At 52.4% G+C, this 15194-nt stretch overlaps 1 protein-coding gene across 1 annotated transcript in view; it reads right to left on the bottom strand.

Moving 5' to 3' along the window:
• The window catches only part of LOC141247741 (protein kinase C alpha type-like), a gene marked incomplete at its 5' end in the record, with an annotated part of 31416 nt that extends 17395 nt beyond the window's left edge, over positions 1-14021 (bottom strand). The window contains 3 exons of the mRNA XM_073669257.1: positions 728-868; positions 5870-5977; positions 13828-14021. Of these exons, the coding sequence (XP_073525358.1) occupies positions 728-868; positions 5870-5977; positions 13828-14021 (443 nt within the window). The remainder of the gene's footprint in view (positions 1-727; positions 869-5869; positions 5978-13827) is intronic.
• Between the last annotated feature and the right edge of the window lie 1173 nt (positions 14022-15194).

Raw genomic sequence — 15194 nt, 5'->3', positions numbered from 1 at the left:
CCGCTCCAGTCTCGTGGCCCCCCGTCTCCAGCTCCGGTCTCGGGGCCCCCCGTCTCCAGCTCCGGTCTCGTGGCCCCCGTCTCCCGCTCCAGTCTCGTGGCCACCGTCTCCCGCTCCGGTCTCGTGGCCCCCGTCTCCAGCTCCGGTCTCGGGGACCCCGTCTCCAGCTCCGGTCTCGGGGCCCCCAGTATCCAGCTCCGGTCTCGTGGCCCCCGTCTCCCGCTCCAGTCTCGTGGCCCCCGTCTCCCGCTCCAGTCTCGTGGCCCCCGTCTCCCGCCTCGTGGCACCCGTCTCCCGCTCCAGTCTCGTGGCACCCGTCTCCTGCTGCAGTCTCGTGGCCCCCGTCTCCCGCTCCAGTCTCGTGGCCCCCGTCTCCCGCTCCAGTCTCGTGGCCCCCGTCTCCCGCTCCGGTCTCGTGGCCCCCGTCTCCCGCTCCAGTCTCGTGGCCCCCGTCTCCCGCTCCAGTCTCGTGGCCCCCGTCTCCCGCTCCAGTCTCGTAGCCCCCGTCTCCCGCTCCGGTCTCCCTGTCTCCAGCTCCGGTCTCGTGGCCCCCGTCTCCAGTCTCGTGGCCCCCCGTCTCCCACTCTAGTCTCATGGCCCCCCGTCTCCAGCTCCAGTCTCGTGGCCCCCCGTCTCCAGCTCCAGTCTCGTGGCCCCCGTCTCCAGCTCCGGTCTCGTGGCCCCCGTCTCCAGTCTCGTGGCCCCCGTCTCCCGCGTGGCCCCTCACCACTTTGGGCTTGAATGGCGGCTGGATCTCGCGGTTCTCCAGCTTCTCCCAGTCGATCCTCCTGAAGAAGGCGTGCTCTCGGATGTCGCGCTCGCCCTCCGGCCCGCAGCCCAGACGCTTCACCGGGTGTTTGGTCATCAGCTGTGGAGACACCAGAGGGTGAGTCTGCCGGGGCTCGTGCAGCAGGAGGCACAGGATGAGCAGCGCAGGCCCACATGGCCGGACATAATACGTGACATCTCGGGGGTCACCGCAACATCGAGCACCGCAGCGAGCGCAGACCCCGGATCACATCCTCAGTCATCAGTGATTGGAGACAATCAGGTCATACAGCCGAGCCGGAGTCCAGACTGACACACTGCAGCGACCCCTCAGCTGTGCGCAGGCTCCATCCCCCCCCCCAGACTGACACACTGCAACGACCCCTCACCTGTGCGCAGGCTCCATCCCCCCCCCCAGACTGACACACTGCAACGACCCCTCACCTGTGCGCAGGCTCCATCCCCCCCCCCCAGACTGACACACTGCAACGACCCCTCACCTGTGCGCAGGCTCCATCCCCCCCCCCAGACTGACACACTGCAACGACCCCTCACCTGTGCGCAGGCTCCATCCCCCCCCCCAGACTGACACACTGCAACGACCCCTCACCTGTGCGCAGGCTCCATCCCCCCCCCCAGACTGAAACACTGCAGCGACCCCTCACCTGTGCGCAGGCTCCATCCCCCCCCCCAGACTGACACACTGCAACGACCCCTCACCTGTGCGCAGGCTCCATCCCCCCCCCCAGACTGACACACTGCAACGACCCCTCACCTGTGCGCAGGCTCCATCCCCCCCCCCAGACTGACACACTGCAACGACCCCTCAGCTGTGCGCAGGCTCCATCCCCCCCCCCCAGACTGACACACTGCAGCGACCCCTCAGCTGTGCGCAGGCTCCATCCCCCCCCCCCAGACTGACACACTGCAACGACCCCTCACCTGTGCGCAGGCTCCATCCCCCCCAGACTGACACACTGCAGCGACCCCTCAGCTGTGCGCAGGCTCCATCCCCCCCAGACTGACACACTGCAGTGACCTCTCAGCTTTGCGCAGGCTCCATCCCCCCCAGACTGACACACTGCAGCAACCCCTCAGCTGTGCGCAGGCTCCATCCCCCCCAGACTGACACACTGCAGCGACCCCTCACCTGTGCGCAGGCTCCATCCCCCCCAGACTGACACACTGCAGCGACCCCTCAGCTGTGCGCAGGCTCCATCCCCCCCAGACTGACACACTGCAGTGACCCCTCAGCTGTGCGCAGGCTCCATCCTCCCCAGACTGACACACTGCGGCGACCCCTCAGCTGTGCGCAGGCTCCATCCCCCCCCAGACTGACACACTGCAGCGACCCCTCAGCTGTGCGCAGGCTCCATCCCCCCCAGACTGACACACTGCAGCGACCCCTCAGCTGTGCGCAGGCTCCATCCCCCCCAGACTGACACACTGCAGCGACCCCTCAGCTGTGCGCAGGCTCCATCCCCCCCCAGACTGACACACTGCGGCGACCCCTCAGCTGTGCGCAGGCTCCATCCTCCCCAGACTGACACACTGCAGCGACCCCTCAGCTGTGCGCAGGCTCCATCCTCCCCAGACTGACACACTGCAGTGACCCCTCACCTGTGAGCAGGCTCCATCACCCCCCCAGACTGACACACTGCATCGACCCCTCAGCTGTGCGCAGGCTCCATCCCCTAAAGACTGACACACTGCGGCGACCCCTCAGCTGTGCGCAGGCTCCATCCCCCCCAGACTGACACACTGCAGTGACCCCTCAGCTGTGCGCAGGCTCCATCCCCCCCAGACTGACACACTGCAGTGACCCCTCAGCAGTGCGCAGGTTCCATCCCCCCCCAGACTGACACACTGCAGTGACCCCTCAGCTGTGCGCAGGCTCCATCCCCCCCCAGACTAACACACTGCAGTGACCCCTCAGCTGTGCGCAGGCTCCATCCCCCCTCAGACTGACACACTGCAGTGACCCCTCACCTGTGAGCAGGCTCCATCCCCCCCAGACTGACACACTGCAGTGACCCCTCAGCTGTGCGCAGGCTCCACCCTCCCAGACTGACACACTGCAGTGACCCCTCAGCTGTGCGCAGGCTCCATCCCCCCAGACTGACACACTGCAGTGACCCCTCAGTTGTGCTCAGGCTTCATCCCCCCCCCAGACTGGCACACTGCAGTGACCCCTCAGCTGTGCGCAGGCTCCATCCCCCCCCAGACTGACACACTGCAGTGACCCCTCACCTGTGCGCAGGCTCCATCCCCCCAGACTGACACACAGCAGCGACCCCTCAGCTGTGCGCAGGCTCCATCCCTCCCAGACTGACACACTGCAGTGACCCCTCAGCTGTGCGCAGGCTCCACCCTCCCAGACTGACACACTGCAGCGACCCCTCAGCTGTGCGCAGGCTCCATCCCCCCCAGACTGAAACACTGCAGTGACCCCTCAGCTGTGCGCAGGCTCCATCCCCCCCAGACTGACACACTGCAGCGACCCCTCACCTGTGCGCAGGCTCTACCCCCCCCCAGACTGACACACTGCAGCGACCCCTCAGCTGTGCGCAGGCTCCATCCCCCCCAGACTGACACACTGCAGCGACCCCTCACCTGTGCGCAGGCTCCATCCCCCCCAGACTGACACACTGCAGCGACCCCTCAGCTGTGTGCAGGCTCCATCCCCCCCCAGACTGACACACTGCAGCGACCCCTCACCTGTGCGCAGGCTCCATCCCCCCCAGACTGACACACTGCAGCGACCCCTCACCTGTGCGCAGGCTCCATCCCCCCCCAGACTGACACACTGCAGCGACCCCTCACCTGTGCGCAGGCTCCATCCCCCCCAGACTGAAACACTGCAGTGACCCCTCAGCTGTGCGCAGGCTCCATCCCCCCCAGACTGAAACACTGCAGCGACCCCTCAGCTGTGCGCAGGCTCCATCCCCCCCAGACTGAAACACTGCAGCGACCCCTCACCTGTGCGCAGGCTCCACCCCCCCCCTAGACTGACACACTGCAGCGACCCCTCACCTGTGCGCAGGCTCCATCCCCCCCCTAGACTGACACACTGCAGCGACCCCTCACCTGTGCGCAGGCTCCATCCCCCCCAGACTGACACACTGCAGCGACCCCTCAGCTGTGCGCAGGCTGCATCCCCTAAAGACTGACACACTGCGGCGACCCCTCAGCTGTGTGCAGGCTCCATCCCCCCCCAGACTGACACACTGCAGCGACCCCTCAGCTGTGCGCAGGCTGCATCCCCTAAAGACTGACACACTGCGGCGACCCCTCAGCTGTGCGCAGGCTCCATCCCCCCCAGACTGACACACTGCAGTGACCCCTCAGCTGTGCGCAGGCTCCATCTCCCCCCAGACTGACACACTGCAGCGACCCCTCAGCTGTGCGCAGGCTCCATCCCCCCCCAGACTGACACACTGCAGCGACCCCTCACCTGTGAGCAGGCTCCATCCCCCCAGACTGACACACTGCAGTGACCCCTCACCTGTGCGCAGGCTCCATCCTCCCCCCCAGACTGACACACTGCAGTGACCCCTCAGCTGTGCGCAGGCTCCATCCCCCCCCAGACTGACACACTGCAGCGACCCCTCAGCTGTGCGCAGGCTCCACCCCCCCAGACTAACACAATGCAGTGACCCCTCAGCTGTGCGCAGGCTCCATCCCCCCTCAGACTGACACACTGCAGTGACCCCTCACCTGTGAGCAGGCTCCATCCCCCCCAGACTGACACACTGCAGCGACCCCTCACCTGTGAGCAGGCTCCATCCCCCCCAGACTGACACACTGCAGTGACCCCTCAGCTGTGCGCAGGCTCCATCCCCCCCAGACTGACACACTGCAGTGACCCCTCAGCTGTGCGCAGGCTCCATCCCCCCAGACTGACACACTGCAGTGACCCCTCAGCTGTGCGCAGGCTCCATCCCCCCCAGACTGACACACTGCAGCGACCCCTCAGCTGTGCGCAGGCTCCATCCCCCCCAGACTGACACACTGCAGTGACCCCTCACATGTGCGCAGGCTCCATCCCCCCCAGACTGACACACTGCAGCGACCCCTCAGCTGTGCGCAGGCTCCATCCCCTAAAGACTGACACACTGCAGCGACCCCTCAGCTGTGCGCAGGCTCCATCCCCCCAGACTGACACACTGCAGCGACCCCTCAGCTGTGCGCAGGCTCCATCCCCCCCAGACTGACACACTGCAGCGACCCCTCAGTTGTGCGCAGGCTCCATCCCCCCCAGACTGACACACTGCAGCGACCCCTCAGCTGTGCGCAGGCTCCATCCCCCCCAGACTGACACACTACAGCGACCCCTCAGCTGTGCGCAGGCTCCATCCCCCCCAGACTGACACACTGCAGTGACCCCTCAGCTGTGCGCAGGCTCCATCCTCCCCAGACTGACACACTGCAGTGACCCCTCACCTGTGAGCAGGCTCCATCCCCCCCCCAGACTGACACACTGCAGCGACCCCTCACCTGTGTGTAGGCTCCATCCCCCCCCAGACTGACACACTGCAGCGACCCCTCAGCTGTGTGCAGGCTCCATCCCCCCCCAGACTGACACACTGCAGCGACCCCTCAGCTGTGCGCAGGCTCCATCCCCCCCAGACTGACACACTGCAGCGACCCCTCACCTGTGCGCAGGCTCCATCCCCCCCAGACTGACACACTGCAGCGACCCCTCAGCTGTGCGCAGGCTCCATCCCCCCCAGACTGACACACTGCAGTGACCCCTCAGCTGTGCGCAGGCTCCATCCTCCCCAGACTGACACACTGCGGCGACCCCTCAGCTGTGCGCAGGCTCCATCCCCCCCCAGACTGACACACTGCAGCGACCCCTCAGCTGTGCGCAGGCTCCATCCCCCCCAGACTGACACACTGCAGCGACCCCTCAGCTGTGCGCAGGCTCCATCCCCCCCAGACTGACACACTGCAGCGACCCCTCAGCTGTGCGCAGGCTCCATCCCCCCCCAGACTGACACACTGCGGCGACCCCTCAGCTGTGCGCAGGCTCCATCCCCCCCCAGACTGACACACTGCAGCGACCCCTCAGCTGTGCGCAGGCGCCCCCGGCTCTTACCCCTTTACAGATAGACACGGCCTCCTTGGACATGGACTTCGGATATGAGACATTATGTTCCATGATCGACTGGAAGAGCTCGTCCTCATCCTCACCATCGAAGGGCGGCTGCGAGAGAGGAGACACCATGTATATAGATATATATACACACATATATATACCCCTACACTACAGGGGAGGACACTGTGTATATATATATATATATATATATAACCCTACACTACAGGGGGAGACACTGTATATATATATATATATATATATAAATATATATACCCCTACACTACAGGGGAGGACACTGTATATATAAATAAATATATATACCCCTACACTACAGGGGGAGACACTGTATATATATATATAAATATATATACCCTTACACTACAGGGGAGGACATTGTATATATGTATAAATATATATACCCCTACACTACAGGGGGAGACACTGTGTATATATATATATATATAAATATATATACCCCTACACTACAGGGGGAGACACTGTATATATATATAAATATATATACCCCTACACTACAGGGGGAGACACTGTATATATATATAAATATATATACCCCTACACTACAGGGGAGGACACTATATATTATATATATATATATATATATATATATATATATATATATATACACATACCCCTACACTACAGGGGAGGACACTGTATATATATATATATATATATATATATATAAATATATATACCCCTACACTACAGGGGAGGACACTGTGTATATATATAAATATATATACCCCTACACTATAGGGGAGGACACTGTGTATATATATATATAAATATACCTCTACACTACAGGGGAGGACACTGTGTATATATATATATATATATATAAATATATATACCCCTACACTACAGGGGAGGACACTGTATATATATATATATAAATATACCCCTACACTACAGGGGAGGACACTGTGTATATATATAAATATATATATCTCTACACTACAGGGGAGGACACTGTATATATATATATATAAATATATATACCTCTACACTACAGGGGGAGACACTGTATATATATATGAATATATATACCCCTACACTACAGGGGAGGACACTGTATATATATATATATAAATATATACCCCTACACTACAGGGGAGGACACTGTGTATATATATATATAAATATACCCCTACACTATAGGGGAGGACACTGTGTATATATATATAAATATACCCCTACACTACAGGGGAGGACACTGTGTATATATATAAATATATATATCTCTACACTACAGGGGAGGACACTGTATATATATATATATATATATAGAAATATATATACCTCTACACTACAGGGGGAGACACTGTATATATATATAAATATATATACCCCTACACTACAGGGGAGGACACTGTATATATATATAAATATATATACCCCTACACTACAGGGGAGGACACTGTGTATATTTATAAATATATATATCTCTACACTACAGGGGAGGACACTGTATATATATATATAAATATACCCCTACACTACAGGGGAGGACACTGTGTATATATATAAATATATATATCTCTACACTACAGGGGAGGACACTGTATATATATATATAAATATATATACCCCTACACTACAGGGGGAGACACTGTATATATATATAAATATATATATCTCTACACTACAGGGGAGAACACTGTATATATATATAAATATATATACCCCTACACTACAGGGGGAGACACTGTATATATATATAAATATATATACCCCTACACTACAGGGGAGGACACTGTGTATATATATATATATAAATATATATATATCTCTACACTACAGGGGAGGACACTGTATATATATACCCCTACACTACAGGGGGAGACACTGTGTATATATATATAAATATATATACCCCTACACTACAGGGGAGGACACTGTGTATATATATAAATATATATACCCCTACACTACAGGGGGAGACACTGTATATATATATAAATATATATACCCCTACACTACAGGGGAGGACACTGTATATATATATATATATATAAATATATATACCACTACACTACAGGGGAGGACACTGTGTATATATATAAATATATATATCTCTACACTACAGGGGAGGACACTGTATATATATATATATAAATATATATACCCCTACACTACAGGGGGAGGACACTGTGTATATATATAAATATACCCCTACACTACAGGGGAGGACACTGTGTATATATATAAATATATATATATCTCTACACTACAGGGGAGGACACTGTATATATATATATATAAATATATATACCCCTACACTACAGGGGGAGACACTGTATATATATATATATAAATATATATATCTCTACACTACAGGGGAGGACACTGTATATATATATAAATATATATACCCCTACACTACAGGGGGAGACACTGTATATATATATAAATATATATACCCCTACGCTACAGGGGAGGACACTGTGTATATATAATATATATATCTCTACACTACAGGGGAGGACACTGTATATATATAAATATATATACCTCTACACTACAGGGGGAGACACTGTATATATATATAAATATATATACCCGTACACTACAGGGGAGGACACTGTATATATATATATAAATATATATACCTCTACACTACAGGGGAGGACACTGTATATATATATATAAATATATATACCTCTACACTACAGGGGAGGACACTGTATATATATATAAATATATATACCCGTACACTACAGGGGGAGACACTGTGTATATATATATATATATATATATATATACCCCTACACTATAGGGGAGGACACTGTGTATATATATAAATATATATATCTCTACACTACAGGGGAGGACACTGTATATATATATAAATATATATACCCCTACACTAGAGGGGAGGACACTGTATATATATATATATATAAATATATATACCCCTACACTACAGGGGAGGACACTGTATATATATATAAATATATATACCCCTACACTACAGGGGGAGACACTGTATATATATAAATATATATACCCCTACACTACAGGGGGAGACACTGTATATATATAAATATATATACCCCTACACTACAGGGGGAGACACTGTGTATATATATATATATATATATATATATATATATATATATATATATATATATATATATATATATATACCCCTACACTACAGGGGAGGACACTGTATATATATATATATAAATATATATACCCCTACACTAGAGGGGAGGACACTGTATATATATATAAATATATATACCCCTACACTACAGGGGAGGACACTGTATATATATATAAATATATATACCCCTACACTACAGGGGGAGACACTGTATATATATACCCCTACACTACAGGGGGAGACACTGTGTATATATATATATATATATATATATATATATATATATATATATATATATACCCCTACACTACAGGGGGAGACACTGTATATATATATATATATATATATATATATATATATATATATATATATATATATATATATATACACATACCCCTACACTACAGGGGAGGACACTGTATATATATATATATATAAATATATATACCCCTACACTACAGGGGAGGACACTGTGTATATATATAAATATATATACCCCTACACTATAGGGGAGGACACTGTGTATATATATAAATATATATACCCCTACACTATAGGGGAGGACACTGTGTATATACAGTGCCTACAAGTAGTATTCAACCCCCTGCAGATTTAGCTGGTTTGATAAGATGCAAATAAGTTAGAGCCTTCAAACTGCAAACGAGAGTAGGATTTATGAACAGAAGCATAAATCTTACAAACCAAAAAGTTATGTTGCTCAGTTGAATTTTATTAAATTTTAAACATAAAAGTGTGGGTCAATTATTATTCAACCCCTATGTTTAATATTTTGTGGAATAACCCTTGTTTGCAATTACAGCTAATAATCGTCTTTTATAAGACCTGATCAGGCCGGCACAGGTCTGTGGAGTTATCTTGGCCCACTCCTCCATGCAGATCTTCTCCAAGTTATCTAGGTTCTTTGGGTGTCTCATGTGGACTTTATTCTTGAGCTCCTTCCACAAGTTTTCAATTGGGTTAAGGTCAGGAGACTGACTAGGCCACTCCAACACCTTGACTTTTTCCCTCTTGAACCAGGCCTTGGTTTTCTTGGCTGTGTGCTTTGGGTCGTTGTCTTGTTGGAAGATGAAATTACGACCCATCTTAAGATCCTTGATGGAGGAGCGGAGGTTCTTGCCCAAAATCTCCAGGTAGGCCGTGCTATCCATCTTCCCATGGATGCGGACCAGATGGCCAGGCTCCTTGGCTGAGAAACAGCCCCACAGCATGATGCTGCCACCACCATGCTTGACTGTAGGGATGGTATTCTTGGGGTCGAATGCAGTGCCATCCAGTCTCCAAACGTCACGTGTGTGGTTGGCACCAAAGATCTCGATCTTGGTCTCATCAGACCATAGAACCTTGAACCAGTCTGTCTCAGAGTCCTCCAAGTGATCATGAGCAAACTGTAGACGAGCCTTGACATGACGCTTTGAAAGTAAAGGTACCTTACGGGCTCGTCTGGAACGGAGACCATTGCGGTGGAGTACGTTACTTATGGTATTGACTGAAACCAATGTCCCCACTGCCATGAGATCTTCCCGGAGCTCCTTCCTTGTTGTCCTTGGGTTAGCCTTGACTCTTCGGACAAGCCTGGCCTCGGCACGGGAGGACACTTTCAAAGGCTGTCCAGGCCGTGGAAGGCTAACAGTAGTTCCATAAGCCTTCCACTTACGGATGATGCTCCCAACAGTGGAGACAGGTAGGCCCAACTCCTTGGAAAGGGTTCTGTACCCCTTGCCAGCCTTGTGACCCTCCACGATCTTGTCTCTGATGGCCTTGGAATGCTCCTTTGTCTTTCCCATGTTGACCATGTCTGAGTGCTATTCACAAGTTTGGGGAGGGTCTTAAATAGTCAGAAAAGGCTGGCAAAAGAGATCTTTAATCCACACATGTGAAGCTCATTATTCTTGGTGCCTGAACTACTTCTTAATACTTTAGGGGTCCAAACAGAATTCTTGTGGTTTGAGGGGTTGAATAATAAATGACACTCTGAATTAACTTTTAAATTAAAAAAATAAAATAAATAAATAAATTTGCTGCAGAGCATTTCCCACTTTCAGGCTGATCTACAGTACAAATGTCACAATGCCAAGTTAATTCCGCATGTGTCAACCAGCTAAATCTGCAGGGGGTTGAATACTACTTGTAGGCACTGTATATAAATATACCCCTACACTACAGGGGAGGACACTGTGTATATATATAAATATATATATCTCTACACTACAGGGGAGGACACTGTATATATATAAATATATATACCTCTACACTACAGGGGAGGACACTGTGTATATATATAAATATATATACCTCTACACTACAGGGGAGGACACTGTGTATATATATAAATATATATACCCCTACACTACAGGGGAGGACACTGTGTATATATATAAATATATATATCTCTACACTACAGGGGAGGACACTGTGTATATATATAAATATATATACCTCTACACTACAGGGGAGGACACTGTGTATATATATAAATATATATACCTCTACACGACAGGGGAGGACACTGTGTATATATATATATAAATATATATACCCCTACACTACAGGGGAGGACACTGTGTATATATATAAATATATATACCCCTACACTACAGGGGAGGACACTGTGTATATATATAAATATATATATCTCTACACTACAGGGGAGGACACTGTGTATATATATATATAAATATATATACCCCTACACTACAGGGGAGGACACTGTGTATATATATAAATATATATACCCCTACACTACAGGGGAGGACACTGTGTATATATATAAATATATATATCTCTACACTACAGGGGAGGACACTGTGTATATATATATATATAAATATATATACCCCTACAGTACAGGGGAGGACACTGTGTATATATATAAATATATATACCTCTACACTACAGGGGAGGACACTGTGTATATATATAAATATATATACCCCTACACTACAGGGGAGGACACTGTGTACAGTTGTTCTCTACAGTTTCCATACCCTGGGAGGATTTTTCCTTTCTTGGTCTTGTCTCAGAGAATATGAATAATAACCATAAACCTTTTTCTCCACTCATGGTTATTGGTTGGGTGAAACCATTTATTGTGTTTTCTCTTTTTAAATCTTAATGACAACCAAAATCCAAATGACCCTGATCAGAAGTTCACATCCCCCAGTCCTTAATACCGTGTATTGCCCCCTCTAACATCAATAACAGCTTGAAGTCTTTTGTGGTAGTTGTGGATGAGGGTCTTTAATTTCTCAGATGGTAAAGCTGCCCATTCTTCTTGGCAAAAAGCCTCCAGTTCCTGTAAATTCCTGGGCTGTCCAGCATGAACTGCGCGCTTGAGATCTCCCCAGAGTGCTCAATGATATTGAGGTCAGGAGACTGAGATGGCCACTCCAGAGCCTTCACTTTGCTCTGCTGTAGCCAATGACAGGTCGACTTGGCCTTGTGTTTTGGATCGTTGTCATGTTGGAGCGTCCAAGTACGTCCCATGCGCAGCTTCCGGGCAAATTTGCCTCCAGTATTTGCTAATAACGTGCTGCATTCATCTTTCCTTCAACTTTCACCAAGTTTCCTGTACCTTTGTAGCTCACATATCCCCAAAACATCAGCAATCCACCTCCATGCTTTACTGTTGGAATGGTGTTCCTTTCATTATAGGCCTTGTTGTCCTCTCTCCAAATGTAACGTTTATGATTGTGGCCAAAAAGTTCAATTTTGGTCTCATCACTCCAAATTACCTTGTTCCAGAGGTTTTCAGGCTGGTCTCTGTGCTGTTTGGCGTATTGTAGGCGAGATACTTTGTGGCATTTGTGCAGTATTGGCTTTCTTCTGGCGACTCAACCATGCAGCCCATTTTTCTTCAAGTGCCTCCTTATTGTGCATCTTGAAACAGCCACACCGCTAGTTTTCAGAGAGTCCTGAATTTCAGTTGATGTTATTTGTGGGTTTTTCTTTGCATCCCGAACTATTTTCCTGGCAGTTGTGGCTGAAATTTCTGTTGGTCTACCTGACCGTGGTTTGGTTTTTACAGAGCCCCTGATTTTCCATTTGTTAATCACAGTTTGAACGCTGCTGACCGGCATTATCAATTCCTTGGATATCTTTTTGTATCCCTTTCCTATGTTATACAGTTCAACTACCTTTTCCCGTAGATCCGTTGACAATTCTTTTGCTTTCCCCATGAATCACAATCCAGAAACGTCAGTGGCTGGATGAAAGATGCAAGAGTCTGTCTGGATCCCAGAAACTCACTCAGCTTTTATGCACACACACTGATTACAAGCAAACAGGTCACAGGTGAGGATGTTACCTTTAGTAGCCATTCAAACCCATTTGTGGCAAAATCTGTGCTTGTTATCAGGCCAAAATCACCAGGGTATGTGAACTTCTGATCAGGGTCATTTGGATCACTCACCTGCCCCGCCCCCGCACTCACCTGCCCCGCCCCTGCACTCATCTGCCCCGCCCCGGCACTCACCTGCCCCACCCCCCCACTCACCTGCCCCGCCCCCACACTCACCTACCCGCCCCCCACACTCACCTGCCCCGTCCCCGCACTCACCAGCCCCGCCCCCGCACTCACCTGCCCCGCCCCTGCACTCACCTGCCCCGCCCCGGCACTCACCTGCCCCGCCCCGGCACTCACCTGCCCCGCCCCCACACTCACCTGCCCCGCCCCCGCACTCACCTGCCCCGCCCCGACACTCACCTGCCCCGCCCCGACACTCACCTGCCCCGCCCCCACACTCACCTGCCCCGCCCCCACACTCACCTGCCCCGCCCCCACACTCACCAGCCCTGCCCCCGCACTCACCTGCCCCGCCAGCATCTCATACAGCAGCACGCCGTACGCCCACCAGTCCACCGACTTCCCGTACGGCTGATAGGCGATAATCTGTGGAGGAGAGAAGTCAGTACACACCGTGCAGCACCCCCGCCTGGCTGACAACAGAGAGTAATAGACGGTAGCCACGCGCCCCACCTTACATGTAACACTGCCCCTGATTCCTGTGATTTATGGTTGGGGGGCCAGAAATTACAACAAACCCGCCTTAAAAACCCCACAGATAATATTCTGTGGCACCGATGTCGGGCTCCCCCATATACAGTATACAGGTCTATTCAATGTCGCCTCGGCCAGGATGAGACATCTTGTTATGTGCAAACACCGCGGACCCTCCCCGCGGCCCCCTCCCCTGCAGCCCCCTCCCCACAGCCAGCTCCTCTCTGCCCCCTCCCCTGCAGCCCCTCCTCTCCGCCCCCTCCCCACGGCCCCCTCCTCGTGACCCCCTCCCCTGCAGCCCCCTCCTTGCAGCCCCTCCTCTCTGCCCCTCCCCTGAAGCCCCATCTCCTCCAACCCCATCCTCGCGGTCCCCTCTCCACAGGCCCCTCCAACCCCTCCTCGCGGCCCCCTCCCCTGCAGCCCCCTCCTCGCGGCCCCCTCTCCACAGCCCCCTCCCCTGCAGCCCCGTCCTCGTGGCCCCCTCCCCTACAGCCCCCTCCTCGCGGCCCCGTCCAACCCCTCCTCGCGGCCCTCTCTCCACAGTCCCCTCCTCTCTGCCACTCCCCTGCAGCCCCCACCTCGCAGGCCCCTCCCCTGCAGCCCCTCCTCACTGCCCCCTCCCCTGCAGCCCCTCCTCTCTGCCCCCTCCCCTGCAGCCCCTCCTTTCTGCCCCCTCCCCTGCAGCCCCTACTCACTGCCCCCTCCCCTGCAGCCCCCTCCTCTCTACCCCCTCCCCTGCAGCCCCCTCCTCTCTGCCCCCTCCCCACAGCCCGCTCCTCTCTGCCCCCTCCCCACAGCCCGCTCCTCTCTGCCCCCTCCCCACAGCCCGCTCCTCTCTGCCCCCTCCCCTGCAGCCCCCCAGCCCCCTCCTCTCTACCCCCTCCCCTGCAGCCCCCTCCTCTCTGCCACTCCCCTGCAGCCCCCACCTCGCGGCCCCCTCCCCTGCAGCCCCTCCTCTCTGCCCCCTCCCCTGCAGCCCCTACTCACTGACCCCACCCCTGCAGCCCCCTCCTCTATGCCCCCTCCCCACAGCCCGCTCCTCTCTGCCCCCTCCCCTGCAGCCCCCCAGCCCCCTCCTCTCTACCCCCTCCCCTGCAGCCCCCTCCTCTCTGCCACTCCCCTGCAGCCCCCACCTCGCGGCCCCTTCCCCTGCAGCCCCTCCTCTCTGCCCCCTTCCC

The sequence above is a fragment of the Phyllobates terribilis genome, unplaced genomic scaffold, assembly GCF_046119375.1.
Source record: "Phyllobates terribilis strain yellow unplaced genomic scaffold, ASM4611937v1 Scaffold_3227__1_contigs__length_85512, whole genome shotgun sequence".
In the NCBI taxonomy this organism is placed as follows: Eukaryota; Metazoa; Chordata; class Amphibia; order Anura; family Dendrobatidae; genus Phyllobates; species Phyllobates terribilis.
Note: the sequence above shows the minus strand (reverse complement) of the source record. Positions and strands in the feature narration are given on the sequence as shown.